Genomic DNA, 26,944 nt, shown 5'->3' on the forward strand with positions numbered 1-26,944 from the left:
AATATAGTGTGTGTTGAAAAGAGATAATATTTGTGAACAACCCAGTACATTGACCAGCATATGGAACATTACTGTGTTAGATATTACGATTACTAGCACAGACCACGTACTCAATTTCTCAATTTGTTTCACTTGTCTATCCATAAGGAGAGACAGATTTAAATTAGAGATACTCAAAGGTTTAAAAATATACTTCAAATTCAACTCACAACTTGATCTTCAAACAAAATGTTTCCATGTTTTTGAAATAAGATGTCCTCTGTCTAAGGTTTACAATTTAAACCACTGCTAATTTTCATTTCATTTTTTAGCTATAGTTTGTAAGCTAACTTATGCTGCTGCTTTGAAACATTTAAAAAAATTTATTACATATGCATTTAAAAAAATAGCTGTCACTTATTACTTATCTATTTATTTATTTAAAGTAAGCTCTGTATCTAATGTGGGGCTTTGACTCACGACCCTTAGACCAAGAGTCACATGTTCTACTGACTGAGCCAGTCAAGCACCACAAACATTATTTTTTTAAAGATTTTTTTTTTTTTATTTGACAGACACATCACAAGCAGGCAGAGAGGCAGGCAGAGAGAGACAGTTTAATGTAACTTAATGATATTACAAATTTCTAGAGGGAGCTTACCTTTGTTAACTATTTTTTTTTATCTGAACTCTGCAAACCCTATGAAACTACTTAGAAAATACTCCATGTGTTTATGTACATGTTGGCAAGAAAAGAAATCTTTAGCTTTCATTAACTTTCTCAAAAGAATATCTGTACTCCATCCTCCCAAAGCAAACAAAAAATGAGCTAAGACATACAACTTTACAAGAAAACTAACTAGATAAAACCTGAAATAAATACCCTTGACCTGATTTTTCCCATTATGAAGATTCCCCCCAATTAGATAATACATGTTTACCACTTAAAAGAAAACATTAGGGGCTCCGGAGTGGCTCAGTAGGGTTAAGCGGCTGACTCTTGATTCTGGATCAAGCCATGATCTCAGGGTTGTGAGACAGAGCCCCACACAGGGCTTTGCCCTCAGTGCAGAGTCTGCTTGTCCTTCTTTCTCCCACTCCTTCTACCCCTCTCCCCACCCATGCTCACTCGCGCTCTCTAAAATAAATAAATAAAATATAAACAAAAACATTAATTTTCTATAAAGTTCATTTTGCAGTGATATGAATATATATTGCAAAAATAACAATATATTTTGGGAACATTTTTATTCATAGGTGAAATCTTCAAAGCATGAATCCAGCTTCACAGTATAATACACTTAATACTTGACAGTATCTGGCTTGTAATTCATGATGGTAAATCAATCTGACACAAGCTCTTCAAGAACTACTGGGACTTGGTAAAAATTTAGTATAGGCAGCACACTGATACCTTGGCTATTCAGTAATATAAAAATTAAGTCTTTCAAAAAGTATATATATTTTGAAAGGAAAAAATGAAAAAAAAATCTTGCTTAAGGACAAAATAAATGGCATCTGAGATGTTAATATATTTCAAAATAAATTAAGTTCTTAAAATGTACTTTTTGTAAAATAAAAAGGGATCCAGATCTTCTCCTTCTGTTTAGAATAAAAATCAACTATCAACTTTCATTAACTAGAAAATATAAACCATGAAACATTTAGTGAGTTACATAACACAATGCTTTATTTAGTTGTAGAGTAGTGACCTGGCCATTACTAACAAATAAGATGTAATTCCTCTTAATTCTCAGCACGTATCTACTACCCTTTGCCACAGCAGAAAATAAGAGTATGGTGTCAGAACTTCAGAAATTCACCTGATGAAACTGTCCTCACATTGCTACTTCTATATATTTAGGAAATAATATAAGTTAAGAGAAAACCGATACTAAAGTTATAAACGTAAAACATACCCAAAATGAAACATGATCAGAATGATCAGTACAGATGTCCAAATTCCGAATGCTCTCCTCACTCTTACTTCTTTGCTGTAAAGCAGGACCAGACTATTCTAATCCCCTGCAGTTTCTGCTATTGAATGTGAGGTCCATAAGGGCAGCAGGTCCTGTCTTCAACACTGTACATGTTGTGCCTTGCACAGTGCCTGACAGATGGGAGACACTCAATAAATACCTGTGCAATGAAGGAAAAAGAAATACAAAAAAGCCATTGATCTGGGGCCCTGAATGGGAGGTGGGAGTGGAGAACAGAAAACAGAACAAATAAAAGTAAAATAATACTTGTAAACACTCATTCACATTGTCACCATCAGAAGAAATTTAAGGAGAACAATACTGACATGATTTTTATGTAATACTTATAACCATATGTAAAGGCTTTACTGAGGCTTAAATTCCAAAAAAAATTTCTAATAATTTAAAAGCAGCTTTGAAGAATTAATTTTAAAAGCTCATTAACTTGCTACTATTTAAACAACAACAAAAAACCCAACTCAGAAAAGGTTTATATAATGAACTCATTTGAGTAAAAAGATAAATGAATTAAAAAATTCTGCTGGAAATAAAAAATTATTAACAGTGGTTTTCTCTGGGAAGGATAAGAGGGCCCAATACAGGAAGATGGGAAGTTGTTTTCCTTTATATGCTTTTGGGTGGTTTATGTTTTATTTCTTACAATGAACATATGTATTTTATAATAAAACTAATGAAGAGAAAATGTTCAATTTGTATTTCTGAAACACAGAAATTTAGAAATTTTAATATCAATATACTGATGATAATATTGTTTCAAATCTGCACTTCCTATTACTTCTCTTTACCAACATATGAAAACAAGATAGATTTGAGGGCAAGAAAATGAGACATGTACCAGACTGCTCCAAAGCAGGAAAAAAGATTTATAATTAAGAAAGAAAATTTTCCAAAAGGTGAAACTATAATCATCTACCTGCTGGTTTCTGTTAAATATTATCAGTGATCTTTATTATTACTGAAAATACGTTAAAATTTAGGGTTTTGAAGTTTTCCAAAAAAGGTAACTATTATATAATTAGTAGAACCAGGTATACGACAGACTCAAAAACAAACAAACAAAACTTGGTTGCTCATTTGAATAATATTCTAGAGAATGCTCTTCTGTTTATATATATATATAAATGATCTCACTAGAGATGTCATAACTACAGGAATATCAGAGGATTTTACTATGGGTGGATTGGCCATAAAATATAAGTTGTCATTTCTAGGTCTTAGTTTTTTATTATCTATACACTTAACTACAAAACAAGAAGGTATGGTTCTTGAATGATGGCATTTATAGCAGAAGGTTAATAATAACTAACCTTCTAAAGAATACAATGTCTGTAGAAAAACTTTCAAATGAATATAATTTCAGTATCATTAAAATTTTTTTTTTAATTTTAAAAAATATTTTATTTATTTATTTGACAGAGAGAGATCACAAGTAGGCAGAGAGGCAGGCAGAGAGAGAGGGGGAAGCAGGGTCCCCGCAGAGCAAAGAGCCCGACACAGGGCTCGATCCCGGGCCCCTGGGATCATGACCTGAGCTGAAGGCAGAGGTTTAACCCACCAAGCCACCCAGGTGCCCCTCAGTATCATTTTTAATAGATTTAAATTACAACTATCTGGGGCTAATAACAATTTTTTGGTGGTGGTTCACTATAAGATATTGTACTGGAAATCTGTAAATTAAGCAACTGTTTCTTAGGATATGCATCATCTTCCTGATTGGCATGTTCATCTAGAGATTTTCTTATATAGTTCTTTAATTCGCCAATTCCTTCTCCTGTAATTGCAGAGATGGGGATGATATGTTGGAACTCCATGGTCCTCTCTGGAATCATGTTCTTTTCAAATAGATGCAGAAAATCTGAAACAAGGAGCACAAAACTAAGCTGATTTTCATTGTCTTTGAAAGTAAATTAAAACTAGATTAGAGGTTTATGAATCAAGGTACTAAAAGCTAGTATTATTCTTTTTTTCCTTCCCTCATTAATAACCTCTCAGAAGCTTTTGTTTTTACAAATGACAATGGCAAGATTCTAAGCACATGATAGGTGCTTAGCAAATATTTTTTGGATGAATATATTTTAAACCAAATTAAGTAAAAATAAAAGATAAATCACACATGCTTTATTTACAGAAGCAAAAAATTTGCTTTTTCTGGAGGAGCTCAATGAAGTCAGGAAACACAGATTTTCTAAAAGATGTATGTATAAAAATAACATCATTCATGATTGGGATTTTGTAACTTGCCTCAATACACAGGTGGCCTTTAGCTGCCCTAAACTACAGGCTTATTATCTCTGGCATTAGGAGCTGTACTAAAATTGAAAGGAGTGTGGGGACATTTTAATGGGAAATCATTTCAGATGAGTTCAATCTATCACCCCACAGGGGCTGACAGCTATTATATTACTTTTTCCTCTTCCCTGCCTCCAAGGCAATGGGAAGGGAGATGGCACACTGATGGGATGGGTTAAAATGGATATGCACTGGAAAGGCTGGACTGAAAGAGACTGGACAAGTAAACACGGAACTTCATTTGTGAGATTCGAACATCCTCAAGAAGTCCAAAGATGCTAACTCAGGAATTATCACTGAGGGCACTGTATTTTGTTTTATGACAGACCAAAATAGCACAAACTCTTGAGTTACTCTCCCTTTTGACATCTTCTCTGTAAATTCCCTTTTCTGTAAGACCAACTAGCAAATAGATCTAATGACCTGATAAAGCAAGTGACATTATAGGATAAAGAGTACTCAGTAGTTCCAGGAATATTTTTATCTTGAAAGTAATTTATTAACTCAAGGACAGCTCCAATATGTAAATTATGCAGGGGAAAGATATCTGTAAGGGAGAAAGGATCTTGTGGTGCTGTGTGATAGCCCCAGTATTCTATAACATTTTCCCCATTTCTATAGAAGGATAAAAACAGGGAATTAGTACCATTTAAAAACATATTAGCCACCTTCTATCCACCTGACTTTTTCACCTCTACTAGATTCAGAAAAATGAAAGCATCATTACTGTAGGATAGGAAGTGCTCTGCAAAGGTCAATATTCAAAACCATGGAGAGTCCCTTTAAGTTCCTTTACACGAAGTGGTCCATTTAGGAACAAATTTCAAACAAATAAATCCTTTTGCAACAACAGCATTATTATTCTATGTCACACATATGTAGGTACTTAAGTTCTTTTTAGAAGATTAGGACTCTTTAAGGTACTTTGCTGGCATTGCAAAGATACATACCTCTTTAGAACTATTTGCTCTGGTTTTAAATTTATAGTGTATTAGGGGAATGAAGGTCTAGAACTTGTGAAGTATGTTAAAGTAAAAACATTTACAGGTAGATGCTGACTTTCTTCTCTTCTGATCCAACTCCCATTAACTCTTTAAGGGCCTAGTTTAAATTTTACTTCTTCACGAAGCCCAACTTTTCCTTTTGTCTCTGCTAACTTACTGTCCATATCACAGTTCTGAAACTTGATAAGTATTATGTTACAATGTTATTTAAAGTTTCATATTAATGTATTCTTTCTTCAAACATAATTTTTTTTTAAGAGTAGCAACTGTCAGTTTTCTTTTGCATTGATTACACCACTTAGCACTTTCTGCATGCAATAGGTAATCATTAAATTGGCATTAAATTAACAAATGGGTTTACCTTTAGGATTCTGGAGTTGATTCATCAGTACATGGTATTTATCCTGAGCACCTGGCAAGTCCATTTTATTAACTGCCAGAAGTGCAGGTTTTGTCGGAAGTTCCTCTTTGTACAACTCCAATTCCTTCCAAAAAAAAAAAAGAAAAAGAAAAACCAAGTAATTTTATTAAAATAAATATATAGATTACCTATTTGGTAATATCTTTCTTTACTTTGTAGGCCTGGGTAATCTAGAGCCCACTGACATTTCTGAAATTCAATAAACCTCAACAACCACAAAATTAAATGACAAAGAAAATTCATAAAATGCTCACTGGTTAGGTCACATGTTAATATATTTTAATTCAAATGACATCTTAGAGACATAGTGATTTATACATAGGACCAAATACAGATATCTAGACTTCTATTAAGCACACTGATAAAATTCAGAAGTAAATAGTAACAATCTTATGCTATATTTATATAATTCTTAGAAAAAGTAAGTGTGCTGAGGAGTAAATTCTCATGACCATAGATTAGGCAATGGTTTCTTAGCTGTGACACCAATGCACAAGCAAAAGACAAAAATAGACAAAAAGAACTTCATTAAAATATAAACCTTTGTGCTTCAAATAATATAAAGAAAATGAAGACAAGGGCACCTGCATGGCTCAGTGGGTAAGCATCTGCCTCTGGCTAAGGTCATTATCTCAGGTTCCTGGGATGGAGCCTCCTGTCAGCCTCCCTGCTCAGCGGGGAGTCTGTTTCTCCCTCTCCCTTTGCCCCTTCCCCTGCTCATGCACTCACTCTCTCTGAAATAAATAAATAAAATCTTAAAAACAAACAAACAACAAAAGTGAAGACAAAAGAAATGGGAGAAATATTTACAAGACATGTACCTGATAAGGGATTTGTATCCAAAATATACAAAACTCTTACAACTCAACAACAACAAAAAAAAGATAAGTAACCTAACTTAAAAAATGCACCAAGAATGTGAACAGACATTTCTTCAAAGACATAAAAATGGCTGATAAACACATGAAAGGATGCTCAACATCATTAGTCACTAGAGAAATGCAGGTCAAAACCATAATGAAATACCACCTCACTTGCTAGGATAACTAAAAATAAAAAACACAGACAAAGGAACAAGTTTTGGCATTCTTGTAGAAAAACTAGAACCCTCACATACCTTGCTAGTGCGATTATAAAGTAGTACAATGGTGCAGCCACTCTAAAATTCTGGCAGGTCCTCAAAGTGTTAAACATTGACTGACCATATTATCTAGCAATTCTACTCCTAGGTATATATGCCCAAGGGAAATGAAAATATGTCCATATAAAAACCCATATTCAAATGCTCACAGGAAAAAAGTGACAAGGATATAAGATATAAAAAGTCCTGGAGGTAAGCAACATCATGCTGTGTTAGAGAGAAATCATGTGGCTAAGAATAAAAAGTGAGGCAGGAAGGGCAGAGATGAACTGCTAGGTAGGAGCCAATCCTTGCCAGATTCAAAAACCATGTTCAGGGTAAGACTTCAACCTAACAACAGGGGGGGAATCACTGAAGTGTTTTATTTTTTTAAAATATTTTATTTATTTATTTGAGTGAGGGAAAGAGAGTTTATAATTAGAGTGGCAGGCAGAGGGAGAGGGAGAAACTGGCTCCCCAGTGAGCAGAGAGCCTGATGTGGGGCTTGATCCCAGGACTCCGAGATCATGACCTGAGCCTAAGGCAGAGGTTTAAGTGACTGAGCCACCCAGGCAACCCCACTGAAGTATTTTAAGCAAAGAACAAGCATTATCTTGATTCTTTCACAAATATCACTCTAGCTGCCATATAAAAATAATGAACTAGAGAATGGTATTTTTTTTTTAAGATTTTATTTATTTATTTGACAGGCAGAGATCACAAGTAGACAGAGAGGCAGGCAGAGAGAGACAGACGGGGAAGCAGGCTCCCCGCTGAGCAGAGAGCCAGACGCGGGGGCTCGATCCCAGGACCCTGGGACCATGACCTGAGCTGAAGACGGAGGCTTTAACCCACTGAGCCACCCAGGTGCCCCTAGAGAATGGTATTATAATAGCACTGTGTGGTGACAGATAGTAGGTACACTTGTGGTGAACATAGCATGATGTATATAGAGTTACTGAATCACTATGTTGTACACACTTGAAAATACTATAATTTTGTATGTCAACTACATTTCAATTTAAAAAAATGGACTGGAGAGAAGTGAAACTGGAAGCAATGTGATGACATAGTAATACTTAAAACATTCTAGTGAGGAGGGCTGATGATTATAACAGTGTGGATGAAGACACATAGATGAATTTCAGAGGTTTAGGATATGGAACTGATAGGGCTTAATACAGGTGGTGAGAAAGAAAGAAGCAAGACTAACACCCAGGATTCTGGTTTACAAAACCACTGAAGTTCAGTTGTATGCATGTTAAGTTTGAGAACGTAATGGGACAGCCAGTGAAAGATATCCATTAGTTAGTTGGTCTAAAGAAAGACCAGAAGACACAGGTATCAGAAAGATCTGGCAGTCATCAGTGTATTAACTGTAACTGAATGCTACCTAAGGAATGAACAGAAAAAAGCAAAAAAAAAAAGACTGAGGGGCGCCTGGGTGGCTCAGTTGGTTAAACATCTGCCTTCGGCTCAGGTCATGATCCTAGAGTCCCAGGATCAAGCCCCACATTAGGCTCCTTACTCACTGGAGAGCCTGCTTCTCCCCCTGCCTCTGACCCCACTCGTACTCTCTCTCAAATAAATAAAATCTTCTTAAAAAAAAAAAAAAATAGACCAAGGGGCGCCTGGGTGGCTCAGTGGGTTAAGCCTCTGCCTTTGACTCAGGTAATGATCTCAGGGTCCTGGGATCGAGCCCCGCATCAGGTTCCCTGCTCAGCAGGGAGCTTGCTTCCCCTCCCCTCTCTCTCTGCCTGCTGCTCTGCCTACTTGTGATCTCTCTGTCAAATAAATAAAAAGAATCTTAAAAAAAAATAGACTGAGAAATAGTCTAAAAAGTAGGAATAAAAGTTCAAGCAAGAATAAAGTCTGAGAAGTATGTAACAGGGATTTAAAATAAAGGAGGATTTCATTGGTTGTAATAGGTTGAAGCGTGGGTTAACACAGAACTGGAGAAAGCAAGTTTAGATGATTCTTTGACTTCAAAACTTCAAAAAGTAGATGTAGAATATGTATTTATTCTAATTATCTGTTATTTAATACAGTTCTATATGCCTACATGTCAGACCAAATGCAGAACACGGTAAAACAGAAAACCTACTTTTGTAAGCAGTATTATGGTTTCAAAGGCAGTTCTGTATTGAGTTTGGGAAGAAAGCTGAAATCCAGAAATATCGACCTAAAAAAAAGATAGAAAGAGACAGTTTTTGATATAACAACAGCTACAAATTTCTATGTTTTGAAATGTTTAACTTTCTCAAGCTAAAAATAATTTCTCAATCTATACATTATTGTTAATTCAGTAATTCAAAATGAGTAAAAGAAGCTGTGGTGTCAAGACAGCCATAATTATTCTGATGAAATTATAATATTAATGAAATAAAAAACTAGTAGAGATAAAACAATTTGTATGAGATACAGACAATCTAATATATAGCTCCAACACCATCAATGAAATAGGAAAGAGATACTATATAACATAACAGTATGTTGACAACCTTAAAGAATTAAACCTTGATAAGTATGGCCAAACTTACATCTGATACAGTAATGCCATCTCCACTCTGAATTATAAATGAAGATTACTTACTATATTTGACTCCCATTTAAACACTTAGTGGAATAACATGTGATAGTACCTTATCTTTTAATCTTATTATTATAAAGAATTTGTAGGAAAACTAAACACATTGATTTTCACATTCATTTGAACATTACATTGGTACACATATGACTTACAACAAACAGTAGTTGTTTGGTTCTTTCTATATGCTTGAGGAATTTATGGCCCATTCCTTTGTTCATATGTGCTCCTTCTATTAAACCAGGAAGATCAGCTACTGATATCTAATACAAAATTAGATGGTTTAATAAAAAAAAGAAAATAATTACATCCCCAAATTTTCGTATTTCAAATACAGTTACTAATTTGTGATTATCACTGCATATTTATAAAACCAAGATATTAAGAATCAAAACCATTTGTTATCAGAAATTAGAGTCCCATTTTTACTTACTAATCTAGCAATCTAAGAATTCTAGGGATTAGTTTAATATTTATTAATCACATAAGTTCTCTTTAGAATTCCATCGATTATATTGTTCAACATGAACCCGTCACAGAATTTCAACTGAGTTCTTAAAAGTATAGAGGGATAGTAATTCAGCAGACATAGACTTACAGCTCTGTAGTTTTGAGTTTTAAATTCCATATGTAATTGATTATGTGGCACCACTGTTCCTTTTCTGTTTATGTTCTACCAGGAGGATTACTGACCATTTTTGAAAAGTAAAGGAGAAAAGGTTCTTTTTTATTTTATTTTATTTTTTAAAATATATATATATTTTAAAGATTTTTATTATTTATTCAACAGAGAGATAGAGATCACAAGTAGGCAGAGAGGCAGACAGAGGGAAAGAGGGAAGCAGGCTCCGTGCTCAGCGGAGAGCCCGATGTGGGGCTCGATTCCAAGATCCTGCGATCATGACCTGAGCTAAAGGCAGCTGCTTAACCGACTGAGCCACCCAGGTGCCCCAGGAGAAAAGGTTCTTATAACTCCTTTTTGAAATGGTAAGCGATTAACTATTAGTCTATATTTGTGGTTTTCAAACCTCACTGCACATTATAAACACCCAGGGATCTTTTATAAAGTAGAGATACCCAGGCCCTACCCCAAGGAATTTGGTTTCAAATCTCTGGCACATAGGCTTCATTTATCATTGTTGTTCTGAAGACATCCAGTTAATTCTAACTGGATGTGCAGTAAGGGCTGAGAAGCACTGCTCCTCATACACTGCCCCTGTGGATAGGATTTCACAATTTTATTTATTTTATTTTTTAAAAGATTTATTTATTTATTTATTTGACAGACAGAGGTTACAAGTAGGCAGAGAGGCAGGCAGAGAGAGAGAGGCGGAAGCAGGCTCCCTGCTGAGCAGAGAACTCTATGCGGGGCTCGATACCAGGACCCTGGAACCATGACCTGAGCCGAAGGCAGAGGCTTTAACCCACTGAGCCACCCAGGCGCCCTGGATTTCACAATTTTAAAGGAAACTGTAGCTATGTGACAAAGCAGTCACATAGACAAAATACAACAAAGGCTTCATGTCCTGAAAACATTTTTTTCATGTCCTGAAATTTTGTTTGCAGGTTCTCCATCTGAGAATTTTGCAACTGAGAATTAAGTTTCCCTTAAAATTTACAATGTTCTCTTTTCCTCTAAATATTGTTCTCCATATTCAAATTATTTATAATTTTACTTATTCTATAGAATGAAGTTTTAAAAAATTTTTTACTGTTAAATAACTTAAATAAATGAATATAAATCTTTTATGTGTCATTGATGTATCATCACCTTAAGTCCATACTTTACATTAGGGTTCACTCTTGGTGTTGTTCATTCTACTGGCTTTGACAAATGTATATCGTCATGTACCCACCATTATGGTATCATACAGAATGGTTTCACTGCCCTAAAAATCCTCTGTGCTCTACTGGTCATCCTTTCTTTCCCCTTAATCCTTGGAAACCACTAATCTTTTTGTCATGTCCACAGTTTTGCCTTTTTCTAGACTGTGACATACTTAGAACCATACTGTATGTAGCCTTTTCAGACTGGCTTCTTTCCCTTAGCAATATGCATTTAAGTTCTTCCATGTCTTTTCATGCCTTCACAGCTCAATTCTTTTTAGTGTTAGATCATATTCCCTTATTACCACAGTTTATTTATCTATTCACCTACTGAAGGACATCTTGGTAGCTTCCAAGTTTTGGCACTTCTGAACAAGGTTGTTACAAACAACCACGTGCAGGTTTTTGTGTGTATGTTGCATTTGCGTAAATGCCAAGGAGCATAAATGCTTGTCATACATTATATATTTTAAAAATTTTGTTACTTTCCTTTGTTGTTTGTTTTTACTCTAATTATTCAAAAGATCTATAGTTATTTCTTATTAAGGAAAAATAAGTTTTAATAGCTAGACCAGAATCCCTTGCAATTAAAAAAAATTTGTTTTAGAAAGAGAAAGTTGGAATAAAATAAATTCCATGAACTTTAGAAAATATTTTTAGGAAACAAAAATCCATAATCAAATATAGTAGTAAAATAGAGACTTGCAATGAGAACAAACAGAGATCAAAGAGATAAAGATGATTCTATGCTGTAACAATAAACTGGACCTAAACTTTGGAAGGACAAAAAGTTGTATTTTCATACAGTATTCTGCTATGATCGTGCTCAGAATTCATTCGATAATGGTCTCATTTACCAAAAACAAATTCTGCTACTTTTCCCCCCTAACACCACAGAAACAATCAAATATTACACAGTCCAAGCATCAAAAGCACTTCTAGCCAAATGTCTTTAGAAATACTCACTTGTTTGAAATCATCATACATAATCTTTCCAAGTTGAGGCTTTAATGTTGTAACTAAAAGAAAAAAATAAATCTAGGCTAGAATAAGGCTGGTACTCTCAAAACTGTCTTACCATTATGTATAAAATAAATAATACTTTTTTTGGTAAACAATTTAATTTAGATTATATTCTCATTTGTTGGAATGGAAAATACAATTATAATCAGCATAGGCATAGAGCTAATCTAATCAGTGGGCTTCAAAGTTCTTTGGCTGTACTTTTTTTTTTTTTAAAGATTTTATTTATTTATTTGACAGAAAGAGAGAGAGAGAGAGAGATCACAAGTAGGTAGAGAGGCAGGCGGAGAGAGAGGGGGAAGCAGGCTCCCTGCTGAGCAGAGAGCCCGACGTGGGGCTCGATCCCAGGACCCTGAGATCATGACCCGAGCCAAAGGCAGAGGCTTAACCCACTGAGCCACCCAGGCACCCCTGGCTGTACTTTAAGGAGCGTGATAAAGTTGGGGCTGGGTAGAATAGAATTCAGGTTTCTATCACTGGGTCTGTGGGTGAAAGTTGTTTAGTCCTTTCTCATTCACTTATCCTCAAGCCTTATCAATTCTGCACTTGCCTCTTTCCTATGATTCTCAACTTTTCTTCCTCTTTCCTTCTCAAGAGCTCCTATACTTTAACAATAAATATTGGGCACATAATTTATAGCAATTAGACCCAAATTAACTCTACTTCATCAGAGTTTAATTTTAGAATGGCTTAATTGTATTTTCCAGGTCAATGGATGTTTCTATATCTTTTTGTTTAATGATGACAGAGATTCTATCACATTTATTCATTATGTGGTCTAAGCATCCATTATATTTCATCTAGCTACTGCAATAACCTAACTATTCTTCCCAGACCCATTTAGGTCTCACACCAATCCATTTTCTACATCACATGTGGAGAGATCTTTTTGAAAAGCAATCTAATCATTTCATCCTTTGATTAAAAGGCTATGAGCTGCTCTTTAGATATAAAGAGCAAAGCCTACCTGGTCTATATGATATAGTTTCTACTGAAATCTCCTGCCTCATCAATTTCCTCTTTCCCTTATTACATTTTCTCTAGACACACAGATCTCCCTGTCACCAGAGAGTCTTTGTGTACAATGCTACTTCCTCTGACAGAAGCACCCTTCACATCCACCGTCTGTCACTGATGAATGCAAGTATTCTTCATACCTCAGCCCTAGCATCACACCTTCCCAAAGTTTAAAGCAGCTACCTACACTCTTTCACAGAATCATAATATATTCTCTTATAGTCAGGTATGATATATATGCCCTCCCCTACTAGTCTATAAGCTCAGTAAGAGTCAGAACAGTATCTGTTTCTGCTTACCCGTCTTTGTTTCTACAGAACCCACTGGAGTTCACAGAAATAAATACTTGCTAAATGAATAGAAAGAACAGTGCTTGATAAAGGGTAACTACTCAGAAAATCACAACTAAATCAATTAAGTGATTATGCAAAGGAGAAATAAATGCAAAGAAGCAAGTATCTAACAAGTACTAGGAACTTTGTGGAGGGCTAAAGAGATTTCAAGGATTAATGGGAAATGCATGTACGCTGGTGGCCAAGTTTTCGAACTAAGGCTACCTCAGAGTTGTCACTTTATTCATATTCAAAGAAAGATGAGTCTTTAAAAATTTACCTCCACACATTAAAATACACAACAAATGATACTTACATGCATAATCTGCAATTGCAGGTTTTGCATGAGAAACCTGACTTAGCAAAGAGGATTTTCCAGCATTTGGGAATCTGAAATGAAAAAATAATGTAATGAATTAAAACAAATATTAGTATTGTTAACAATACTTAATTATCTCTGAATTTCAGGAAGTACATTTCTTGAATATCTCTGGGAATAAAAACAGACTATAAATTAAAAATAATCCTGAAAGGGGCTGCCTGGGTGGCTCAGTCATTAAGTGTCTGCTTTTGGCTCAGGTCATGATCCCGGAGTCCTGAGATCTAGCCCTGCATCGGGATCTCTGCTTGGTGGGAGGCCTGCTTCTCACTCTCCTGCTCCCCCACTTGTGTTCCCTCTCTCGCTGTGTCTTTCTCTGTCAAATACATAAATTATTTTTTAAAAATAATAATCCTGAAAAACTTGAATGAAATATACATATGAAAAAAATAAAGATAAATTTATGCTAGAGATGTTTTAGTATTGGGAGTATAATTCAATTATCTTAAAAAAGTCTGCAAATCATAGAAAAACAAAAAGAAACTAATGAAAATACCAACAATCCACTAATTCTAGCCAAACAATGACAAAATATTGCTTATATAGCTTTATAAATTTTCTTTAATATGTTTTATACTGTATTTCCAAATATATACAAAAGTAGACAGAAGTAATGAATCTCATTTAGCAATCACCTACCTTCAACAAATTATACATTCCCAATACTTCTTTTAAAGTTGGTTTGTACAGGGACTCACCTAAGGTCCGTGTATTACAACTGGTTAATGTATCCCTTAAAATTTCTTTTGGTAAAGATCTCCCCCATTTTATTTTCTCTTTGTAATTTAATTCCATTTTTTTAAAAGTTTATTTGAGGAAGAAAGAGAGAGCCGGTGTGCGCTACAAGTGCAAGCAGGGGGAGGGATTTGGGGAGAGAGAGAATCCTCAAACAGACTCCTGGCTGAGTGTGGAGCCCCACAGGGGGCTTGATCCCAGGACCCAGACACCATGACCTTAGTAGGAAACAAGTTGGGCACTTAACTGACTGAGCCACCCAGGTGCTGCTGTAATTTTATTTTTAAGGAAACTGGGTCATTTGTCTTATAGCATTTCTTTCCCATAGTCTGGATATATTTTTTTTTTTTGCTGACACCCCCATGATGTCCTTTAGCATGCTCCTTTGCCCCAGTTTTTCTATAAATTGTTAGTTTGAGATAAAGCCTTGATCAGGTTCAGTTTTGATTTTTTTTTTTTTTGAAAGATTACTTCATAGTTGGTTGGCCTGCTTTTTAAACTGAGTAATATAAGGTGAACACTTTTCAAGGGCACACTGTAATTTACTTAATTTCCTATTGTTAGGCATTTAGGTTGTCTCCAACTTTTTACTATTTAAAATAACATTGCAAAAGAATGTATGCAGCTAGAAGGGCATATACCAATATTAACAGTCACTCCTAGGTGGTGGAATTAATAGATACTTTTTCTTTAAGAAAATTTTCTTTTAGCATTTATTATTTGTCTAACTTTTAAAAACTTTAAACACCACAGTTATTATCCCTGAACTTTTATTTTAAAGATTTTACTTGAGAGAGAGTGTGAGAGTGCGCCTGAGCCCAAGCAAGGTGGGAGGGGCAAAGGGAGAGGGAGAAGCAAACTCCCTACTGAGCAGGGAGCCTGATCCAGGGCTCAGTGACAGGACCCTGAGATCATAACCTGAGCCAAAGCCAGAGGTTTAACCGACTGAGCCACCCACATGTCCTTTCCTTTTTTTTTTTTTTTTAAAGATTTTATTTATTTATTTGACAGACAGAGACTACAAGTGGGCAGAGAAGCAGGCAGAGAGAGAGAGGGAAGCTGGCTCTCCGCTAAGCAGAGAGCCTGATGCGATGCAGGGCTCGATCCCAGGACCCTGAGATCATGACCTGAGCCGAAGGCAGAGACTTAACCCACTGAGCCACCCAACCGCCCCACATACCCCTTTCCTTGAACTTTTACATATACCTTTAATCTCTTTCTTGAGATATATTTCTTGATGAGAAAAACTGAATTATAATTAAAATATATATTGTTTAAAGGCTTAGATTTTATTGTTTTAAAGGCTGTGATTTTATTGCTAAATTTGCCTTAGGAAAGGCCCATCATATACGAAAGTACAAGGAATGAGAGTCACTTAAGAGATGATTTCCTCAATTCCATTCAGATATTTTCATTAAATTTATCCAAATAATATTTGTTAATCATTAACTTAACCAGGCAATATACTAGCATCAGAAATACAGCAATCAATGAGACCAGTGTGATCCCTGTCTTCATAGCTTTCATGCAAACTGGAGAAAGCTCTTCTTACAAAACACGCCAAACTTTCACTTGGAATAATGGTGTAATATTTTGGAACTATTAATCTGAAATTCTATAAAAATTTATAACCTCTTAGTAGAGCTCTTTTAACATTCAAAATAAACCTAATTAAAATATTTCATTAAATGTATCTTCTTATAATGAATTTAAAATAAAATTAGTGAGATTTTTTTTAATGACTTTTTTCTTTTTTTTTAAATTTATTTATTTGACAGAGAGAGATCACAAGTAGGCAGAGAGGCAGGCAGAGAGAGAGGAGGAAGCAGGCTCCCAGCCCAGCAGAGAGCCCGATGTGGGGCTCGATCCCAGGACCCTGGGATCATGACTTGAGCCAAAGGCAGAGGCTTTAATCCACTGAGCCACCCAGGCGCCCCAATGACTCATTTTTCTATGGAAATATGTATTGTCTTTTTTTTTTAAAAATACAGCATTATCTTACACCTCATTATACCCAGGCCCTTTTAACTTTCTGAAATGCAAATTGCAGTAATTTTTATTTATGATTATCCCTAACTAGACTTGCTTATTTCTTTCCATTATCCTATTTTCATAATAGTATTAAATGCTGAAAAGTGCCAGTGACTATTTCCAAGGAAACTGAAATCATGTGAAGAAAAAAGGAGGCTAATGGTTGAAGAAATGATAATTGAAATTTTTCCTGAAAAGCACTTAATAAAAATTTTAGAGGCTGAAATCCAACCTATGCAAAGATCAGATTTGACAACAGCAGTACAAATACGTTAGTGATAAGCACCTTAGTTCTAAGGTTCAGTTCATTCCTGAAACCAGAAAACAGGTTATCTGTTTATGCTGGTACTCACAGTAGTAACTTTTTAAGAACAGTTGGCTAATTTAAAAGTATTAAAATACATACATAAAGCATTGTACTTAAGAAACTTGATGCTTTAAAAAAAAGAGAAACTGGATGCTTCAATTATCGACTGTATTATCAAATCCACTTTTTTTTTTTTTCCTGTTACACATTCTATATTAAGAGGAGAGAAGAATAAGGAATACATTAGTTTTCAAGGCGGCTGTAACAAAGTACCACAAATTGGGTGGCTTAAAACAAAGAAATTCGGGGCGCCTGGGTGGCTCTGTTGGTTAAGCGACTGCTTTCAGCTCAGGTCATGATCCTGGAGTCCCGGGATCGAGTCCCGCATCGGGCTCCCAGCTCCACGGGGAGTCTGCTTCTCTCTCTGACCTTCTCCTCGCTCATACTCTCTCTCAAATAAATAAATAAAGTATTTAAAAAAAAAAAAACCAAAGAAATTCATTTTCTCATGGTTCTGGAAAATAGCACTTTGAAATAAAGATGGAGGCAGATTGATTCCTTCTGAAGGCTCTGAGGAATCAAATCCACTTCTAAAAAGCTTAGTATTTCACTCTATGTACTCTCCAATAAGTTGGCAATGTAATAATGATGATGTTAACAGCTATCATTCATTACCCATTCATAAATCCAACATATATGTTGTGCTGTAAATGTGTTATCTTATTCACATTTTAGCAACGTATCTAGCCACTATTAAAAAGAGAAAACAAAAGCTTAGAGACATTCTAAAACTTACCCAAGACCTTCCAGGTGATCTCCAGTGGATTTGAGATTCTAAACCAAACAGTCTCTCACCTGAGTCCCCCATCCTCACCCCACCTTTACCACTTAGCCTTGTGAAGCTTAGTTTGCAAAGGTCTCCACAGATCTTGAAACACATTTTTGTAATGAATGAGACTGCAAAAGGCTAGATTCTCAGTCTTGTTCACAAAACCTTACTAAGCCTACAACATTGTGAAAAATGAATGTTATTAAAGAAATTATGCCTGATAACTATGTTTTATGGAAAAGACTAAATGCAAATTGCAAGCCTGAACACCAGGATCACATCCTTCCCTGCTATAATGTCAGCAAGAATGGGGCCTTCATGAATTCTAAGCCACTGCTGTTAAGACCTAGTAGCTAGACAGGCATGACAAGAAGTGAGGGATTCAGACTGATTACTCTGGTAAAGAAGCAGTGAGATGGCTGGAGTGGTAGATAAAGAGAGTTAAAAAGAAGCTATGTAAGGCACGGAATGGAACTGGAAGTCTGAAGTAGAGCCAGCAATAGGCAGTGTTTGCTATCTCTTTCTTAAGTCTTTCATGTGACTTCTGCGTAATGCTGAAGGGGGGCCAGGTAGACAGGGAGAGAAGAAATACAAAGTTGACGTCTTCCCTTCCTTTACCTATTTTCTAGCTTGCTATCTATTCCCCTCAGTCAGGTGCCAGCACTACAAACTCTACAGCCAAACAGCACTGTTTGATGAAACAAACAGTACTGAGAATGGACAGATCGTAAATAGAGCATGAAGGACAGGGAAACAGTCATAATGAGATCCAACTTGGTGCTCAGTAATATCTAAGTCTGATGGCTGAGACTGTCTGTATGGGCCGTCAGCCACCTGATCAACAGAGCAATACCTCTATAAAGACTTGTAGGAGTATCTCAAGCATTTTTTTCTCTTTTTCTTTCCTCCTATACACGTCATAAAATGTGGTCTGGAATTTTAATTTTATTCCTGAATATCTGGTAATCTTCTTTCACCTTCCTATACTACTGCATTTGATTGATTTCCTTTCTTGATTCATTCTCTACCATTCCCACTAGCCTACTCAATTGCTGTGATCTTCCTCTCTTTTTATAAATAAATATTAATTGTGAAACTCCATGTTTGCAATGTTAAAATAACTGTATTTAGCAGCATCCTCAAAGCATACAAACAACACACAAATTCCATAAATAACACTGGTCCCTAATTACCATTCATATTTATCTCCTACTCATGAACTATTTCTCAAATTATGAAAATAAAAATACCAATGATACTTACCCCACTAGGCCTACATCAGCTATAAGTTTTAGATCAAGGCGAATGACTCGTTTCTGGCCTTTCAGTGGTAAGAAATTAGTGAGTAATTTACCACCAAGGCCTCCTTCAGCTACCAAAATTCTGTCTTTCTCTTTATTGAGCTCTCCTTAAAAAGACAAAGAAAGATACTTAGAACAAAGATTACTATGTGGAGCTAATCATTAATGACATTTTGCATTCAGAAACAGATGCCAAAAAATTCCAACTTATAAATCTAAAAAGCTGTATCTTTACAATAATCTTAACTCTAACAGTTAATTTTGAACAACTCTTAAAAAAAGAATTATTTACTATTTGAGAGAGACAGAGAGACCCTGAGTGAGCACATGTGTACCAGGAGGGTGAAGGGCAGAGAGAGAGGAAGAATCTCAAGTAGACTCCCCGGTGAGTGAGGAGCCTGATGCAGGCTCAGGTCATGATCCCAGGACCCCGAGGATCATGACCCAAGCTAAAATGACTCTATAACCAAATGAGCCACTCAGGCGCCCCTTGAGAAACTCTTTTTCCCTTGAACAACTTTTATGTAAAGTTTTCAAATCTCTTATAAATTAGCAATTGAAGTAGTTTTTAACAAAATTATTTTAAGATTTTATTTATTTATTTGACACAGACAGCGAGATCACAGCAGGCAGAGAGGCAGGGAGAGTGGGGGAGGGGGAAGCATGCTCCCCGCTGAGCAGAGAGCCTAATGTGGGGCTCGATGCCAGGACCCTGAGATCAAGACCCAAGCTGAAGGCAGAGGCTTAACCCACTGAGCCATCCAGGTGCCCAATTTTTTAAAAAATTTAAAGAGGCGTATTCCCCACAGTTCCTAAACAGCTTTAAAAAATATGTACATTTTCACAACCTTAGAATCTATAATACACTTACCTATAATTTTACCATTTTCATCAGTTACTGAAATACCCACAGGTACAGGAATTTCACAGTCTTTCCCTTTGGACCCTTTCAGTGCATTAACTCTACAAAAAATAAAGCTAAATTAAAATAGGGAAAACCCACTATATTAAATGGACTATACTCAACAAATATAATGGCTTACAAAGACTAGAAACCAACTTTTCTTGTTGATACAGATGTTAAATGGCCAAATATCAGATGAAGAGAAAATTATTGCTATTTATTTGCATTTTACACTATCATATAAAAACAATAAAAATAAAACAGATAACAAGATAAGTAATAATAATAATAGGTAATGATTTAAGTTACCAAGCTAACCAAGTCATTTTAGCTCATAATGAACTAAAATATTACCTGACTAAAACGGAGAGATCATTGCTATAACACAAATAAGCTAGAAAAGATAGAATTATGTAGATGTATATAAACAAAAGAGACTGTGGGAAAAAATAGGAAATCCATTGAATAACAAACATTTTAACAAACGGACCTCAAGTAAGAATACTTTAATTATGAGTGACTGATCTAGCTACTTTCACACTGCTCATGATAGAACTGGTACAAACTTTTAACAAGCAATTCTACTTCTGGAAATTTATCCTAAAAAAATAACTGAATAATCATGTAAAACACTATATACACTAGGATATATTTACATTGTGACTATAACAATGAAAAAACCTATAATTACCTAAATGAATGAATGCCAAAAAAGTTCTTATTTCCAATAGTATATTAGTATGCAGCCATTCTGAATAATTCTCTGGCATGGAAAAAAATGTTAAGAGAAAAGAAAAGGTTGGAAAATGTTGTGCTCTCATATTTGTACCCCCAAATTTTATATACATCCACATAATCACAAGCTAACTGCCACAAGTCATTTTGCATAAACGTCTAAAAAAAAAAAAAAGACTTAAAACAGTCAAGAAGGGGCACCTGGGTGGCTCAGTGGGTTAAAGCCTCTGCCTTTGGCTCAGGTCATGATCCCAGGGTCCTGGGATGGAGCCCCACATGGGGCTCTCTGCTCAGCAGGGAGCCTGCTTCCTCCTCTCTCTCTCTCTCTCTCCCTGCCTCTCTGCTTACTTGTGATCTCTGCCTGTCAAATAAATAAAATAAAAAAAAAACAGTCAAGAAAAGGTTAATAGTAGTTATCTATGCGTGGAAGAATTATAGGTGATTGATTTTTTTGCAATTTTTAAATTTTTTAAAAGATTTTATTTATTTACTTGACAGTGAGAGAGATCACAAGTAGGCAGAGAGGCAGGCAGAGAGAGAAGGGGAAGTAGGCTCCCTGCTGAGCAGACAGCCCGATGAAGGGCTCGATGCAGGGCTCAATCCCATGACCCTGAGACCATGACCTGAGCCGAAAAGGCTTAACCCACTGAGCCACACAGGTGCCCCTCAGATTTTTAAATTTTATCTGATATTTTTTATTTTATCTGATATTTTAATTTTATCTGATAATTTTTGAGCTAGAATAACCTTTATATAGAGATAAAATGAAGAAAAATACACAAACAAAAACATTATACAATTACATAATGATAACCACGTTAAGGCTATCACATAATATGTACCACTTATTCAGCCAATTATACATACAGATTCAATATCTACATACAACGCCCAGTGCTCATCACAAACGCACCCCTTAATCCCTACCACCTATTTCACCCATCCCTCCCAACCCACGTCCCCTCTAGAAACCATCAGTTGCTCTCTACAGTTAAGAATCTATTTCTTGGGGGGTGCCTGGGTGGCTCAGCGGGTTAAGGCCTCTGCCTTCAGCTCGGGTCGTGATCTCAGGGTCCTGGGATCTAGCCCCGCATCGGGCTCTCTGCTCGGTGAGGAGCCTGCTTCCCTTCCTCTCTCTCTCTGCCTGCCTCTCTGCCTACTTGTGATCTCTGTCAAATAAATAAAATCTTAAAAAAAAAAAAAAAAGAATCTATTTCTTGGTTTGCCTCTTTCTCTCTTTTCCCCTATGCTCATTTATTTCTTAAATTCCACATATGAGTAAAATCATATGGTATTTGTCTCTGAGTTATTTCACTTACCATAATACTCGTTAGTTCCACCCACATCTTGCAAATGGCAAGATCTCATTTTTTATGACTGAATAATATTCCATTGTATATCTATACCATATCTACTTTATCCATCAGGTAATGGACATTTGGGATCTTCCTGTTAATCTGGATATTGTTGATAATGCTGCTATAAACATTACGGTCCAGGTATCCCTTTGAATTAGATTTTGTATTTTGTATTTTGGAGGTAAATACCCAATAGTGTGATCACTGGATCATAGGGTACTTCTATTTTTAATTTTTTGAGGAACCTCCATATTGTTTTCCAGAGTGGCTGCATCAGTTTGCATTCTCACCAACAGTGTAAGAGGGTTCCCCTTTCTCTGAATCCTCGCCAACACCATGTTGTTAATTTTAACCATTCTGACTAGTGCAAGGTGATCTCTCATTGCAGTTGTTATTTGTATTTCCCTGATGATGAGTGATATTGAGCATCTTTTCATGTGTCTGTTAATCATCTGTATGTTTTCTTTGGAAAAGACATGTCTTCTGCCCATTTTTTAACTGTTTTTTGGGTGTTGAGTTTTATTATCCTTTACATATTCTGGATACTAACCCTTTATCAGATATGTCATTTGCAAGTATCTCCTCACTCCATAAGTTGACTTCTAGTTTTCTAGATTGTGTGCTTCACTGTGCTTTTATTTTATGAAGTCCCCAAAGTTTATTTACTTATGCTTTTGTTTCCCTTGCCTCTAGAGACAATCTAGGAAGTTGCTATGGCCAATGTCAAAGAGGTTACTGCCTATATCCTTCTCTAGGATTTTAATCGTTTCCTGTCTCACATTTAGATCTTTAATCCATTTTGAATTCATTGTTGTGTACGGCGTAAGAAAGTGTTCCAGTATCATTCTTTTGCATGTTGCTGTACAGTTTTCCTTACAACATTTGTTGAAGAAACTGTCTTTTTTCCATTGGATACTCTTTCCTGCTTTTTCCAAGATGAACTGACCTATAGTTGTGGGTTCATTTCTGGGTTTTCTCTTCTGTTCTACTGATCTACGTGTCTGTTTTTGGGCGAGCACCATACTGATCACTTGATCACTACAGCTTTGTAATATAACCTGAAGTCCAGAATTGTGATGCCTCCAGCTTTGCTTTTCTTTTTTCAAGAATACTTTGGCTATTTTGGGTCTTTTGTGGTTCCAAAAAATTTTAGGATTATTTATTCTAGCTCTGTGAAAAATACTGTCAGCATGTTGATAGGGACTGCACTAAATGTATAGACTGATTTGGGTAATACAGACATTTTAACATTATTTGTTCTTCCAATCCGTAAGTTTGGGATGTTTTTCCATTTCTTTGTGTCATCTTCAACTTCTCTCATCAATATTTTATAGTTTTTAGAACACAGATCTTTTACCTCTTTGGTTAGGTTTATTCATAGGTATCTCATGGTTTTTGGTGCAACTGTAAATGGGACTGATTCTTTGATTCCTCTTTCTGCTGTTTCATTGTCGGTATATAAAAATTCAACAGATTTCTGTACATTGATTTTGTATTCTACAACTTTACTGAATCCATAGATCAGTTCTAGCAGTTTTTTGGTGGAGTCTTACAGTTTTTCTACATAGAATATCAGGTCATCTGTAAATAGTAAATTTGACTTCTTCCTTGCCAATTTGAATGCCTTTTATTTCTTTTTGTTGTCTGATTGCTGTGGGTAGGACTTCCAATACTATATATTAACAACAGTGGTGAGAGTGAACATCTCTGTCTTGTTCCTGACTGTAGAGGAAAAGTTCTCAGATTTTTCCCATTAAGGACAGTATTGGCTGTGGGTTTTTTGTATATGGCCTTTATGATGTTGAGGGATGTTCCCTCTATCCCTACTTTGTTGAAGATTTTTATCATAAGTGGATGTTGTACTTTGTCAAATTGCTTTTTCTGCATTTTTTGAAAGGATCATATGGTTCTTATCCCTCCCTTTATTAATGTGGTATGTGACATTGATTGATTTGTGAATATTGAGTCACCCTTGTAGCCCAGGAATAAATCCTACTTAGTCATGGTGAATGATTCTTTTAATGTACTGTTGGATTTGATTTGCTAGTATTTTATTGAGAATTTGTATCCATGTTCATGAGGGATATTGGCTTATAATTCTTTTTTAGTGCAGTGTTTGGTTTTGGTATTAGGATTATGCTGGCCTTCTAGAATGAATTTGAAAGTTTTCAATTTCTATTTTTTGGGAAAAGTTTGGGAAGAATAGGTATTAACTCTTCTTTAAATGTTTGGTAGAACTTACCTGGGAAGACATTTGTTGGGAGTTTTTTCATTACTGATTCAATTTCTCTGCTAGTTATCAAGCTGTTCAAGTTTTCTGTTTCTTCCTGTTTCAGTTCTCGTAGTTTATATGTCCTAGGAATTTAATCCATCTCTTCCAGGTTGTCCAACTTGTTGGCATATAGTTTTTCATAATATTCTCTTAGAATTATTTATATTTCTGTGGTATTGGCTGTTATTTCTCCTCCCTCATTCGTGATTTTATTTATTTAGGTCCTTTCTTCTTTTTCGTAAGTCTGGTTAGGGTTTTATCAATTTTATTAATTTTTTTCAAAGAGAAATAGGTACTATTATTATCCCTATTTTATAGCTGAAGAAAGAGACTTTTATACAGATCTTGAACACTTTAAAGGATTTACATGCTGAAGGCACGGCTTCTTCAAAGCAATAGTTTTCAGTTTTTCAATTGCAACTCAGTAAGAAATAATAAAGTCATACACACACACACACACACACGTACACATACAAATTCATATATATATATGACTTTAAGGTTTTGTGAAACCCTACTATGTGACAGTGCTGTTTCCTATTCTGCTTTTTTTTTTTTTTAAAGATTTTATTTATTTATTTGACAAAGATCACAAGTAGGCAGAGAGGCAGGCAGAGAGAGAGAGGCGGAAGCAGATTCTCTACGGAGCAGAGAGCCCGATGCGGGGCTCGATCCCAGGACCTGAGATCATGACCTGAGCCAAAGGCAGAGGCCTAGCCCACTGAGCCACGTAAGCACCCCCCTATTCTGCTTTTTATATGAAATCTAATAATTTGATTTTACAACCCCAACGTTTTTCAAAATACAGTCAAAACCAGCACTTAAAACAAGATAGGTGATTGCTGTACAACAATATGAATGTAGTACAATGCCACAGAACTATCCACATTAAAATGGTAAATTTCATATTATGCATATTCTCCCAAAATAAAGGAAAACAACAATGTACAACATACCACAGAATAGAAACTAGAGTAACATACATGTTTGGTTAAAGTGTAAAATGTTTCTCAGTATGGATGGTACAAAAATGGTTTAAAAGTTCTTATTAAAAAATTGAAAGAGTCTAAAAACACTAGTTTAGAGTACTTAAAATCAAGTCTAATAGTTGAGCTCTTTTTCCCATGATTAACTTTTTCATATCCCAAAAACTAAAGCACATGAACAAATCTTTCAAGGAAAAGAAGAGAAGGGAGTTAAGATTTACACTCAATAGGGAATTAAGTAAGCTTTGTTTGAAAAACAGAAAATGAGGAGAGGTGGGGGTAGGTGCAAGTGGTGAGGTTGTATTGACAAAGCTTGGTTGTTTGGGGTAAGAACACAGACTGATTGGAAAGCACATTCTTGAGGTAAAATGGGGGATAAATGAGGCAATGTGTAGATACCAGCATATAAAAAAACTCCCTTGTATTAAATATTAAACTCCAAATACATTATTTCAAGAAGTTAAAATACCAATCTATTTTCAAATCAATCATTTATGAATTAACTTACACAAAGCTTGTGCACTGAAATTTAAAAAAGTAATACTTTAAAATCACAGCATGATATACCATACCTCATTGTATGAGTTCATCTTTGAGTGTACTACATCTAAGATATCGTTTTGGTATCTTGTTTATACTTGATCCTCATTAAGTGTGTGATGAATTAAACAAAATAGACACTATCTCTGTTACCACTGCAAAATGAAAATAAATGATAGCTCAATTTCATCAATCCAAGAGTCTCCCTTTTGGTTCTACAGCCAGAAACAAAATGTCATGTAAGGTAACTTGCAAAGCTCTTGTAGATTTCTGATTATTGACAAAAACTAACACTGAACAATTGATTTTAAAAATAACATTGAACATTGCATGCCATAGCGGACCACAAAAATGCATCTCTTACACCTGACTGCAGGGAACATCAATGACCCATGACCCAAGCTGATGTGCTCTGAAATCTTAAAGATATGATGCTTCCCACAGTCTACTTCCTACCAATGATTATGTACGGCAGGGTAACTAAGGCAGCCCCTTTATAGGAGACAAGAATTTCTCTGATGGGCAGCTTTGGCTTAGAGTCACAATCAGCTTTGCCTAAATTTTCTTAAAACTGCACAGTGGATTAAAATTTTGCCCTTTTCTCTCTCCTTTGTAAGGCTTAGATTTGCACAGTGGTCAGACAACTTTCCCAACATCCTTCAGGTCCCTCTCCAATTTGTCCTTATAGGTGTTTTCCCAATAAATCTCTTGTTCATCACATCTTACTTTGATACCTGCTTCTTGTAGGACCCAAATACAGACATATGGTGGCATAATTCATAAAATTATAAAATAATATCTCCAAACGTTGGCATTCAGTAAGTTTATTCAACTTAATTTACCTGAACTGCACAAGATAAATAAGACTGTTACCTCCTCCTCCTTTAAATTCTTCCTTAGCTTCCATGACACTAAGTCTTTCCTAACTCTCTATTTCTAGATCACACCTTCTGTTACTTTTCCTTAAA

At 35.6% G+C, this 26,944-nt stretch overlaps 1 protein-coding gene across 2 annotated transcripts in view; it reads right to left on the reverse strand.

Moving 5' to 3' along the window:
• Positions 1 to 3,532: 3,532 nt before the first annotated feature.
• GTPBP10 (GTP binding protein 10) overlaps positions 3,533 to 26,944 on the reverse strand; it is a 28,770-nt gene continuing 5,358 nt past the window's right edge. Inside the window, exons 3-10 of one of the 2 annotated variants that reach the window (XM_032875601.1) lie at positions 20,053 to 20,144; positions 19,144 to 19,288; positions 13,916 to 13,989; positions 12,194 to 12,246; positions 9,556 to 9,663; positions 8,918 to 8,995; positions 5,634 to 5,757; positions 3,534 to 3,834 (exon numbers count right to left, since the gene is read on the reverse strand). In XM_032875601.1, coding sequence (XP_032731492.1) covers positions 3,596 to 3,834; positions 5,634 to 5,757; positions 8,918 to 8,995; positions 9,556 to 9,663; positions 12,194 to 12,246; positions 13,916 to 13,989; positions 19,144 to 19,288; positions 20,053 to 20,144 — 913 coding nt within the window. In that variant the 3' untranslated portion in view covers positions 3,534 to 3,595. Of the gene's footprint in view, positions 3,835 to 5,633; positions 5,758 to 8,917; positions 8,996 to 9,555; positions 9,664 to 12,193; positions 12,247 to 13,915; positions 13,990 to 19,143; positions 19,289 to 20,052; positions 20,145 to 26,944 lie in introns of both variants that reach the window. The other variant, XM_032875611.1, reaches the window with a different exon arrangement.

The sequence above is a fragment of the Lontra canadensis genome, unplaced genomic scaffold, assembly GCF_010015895.1.
Source record: "Lontra canadensis isolate GAN:19392208 unplaced genomic scaffold, GSC_riverotter_1.0 scaffold2, whole genome shotgun sequence".
NCBI lineage: Eukaryota > Metazoa > Chordata > Mammalia > Carnivora > Mustelidae > Lontra > Lontra canadensis.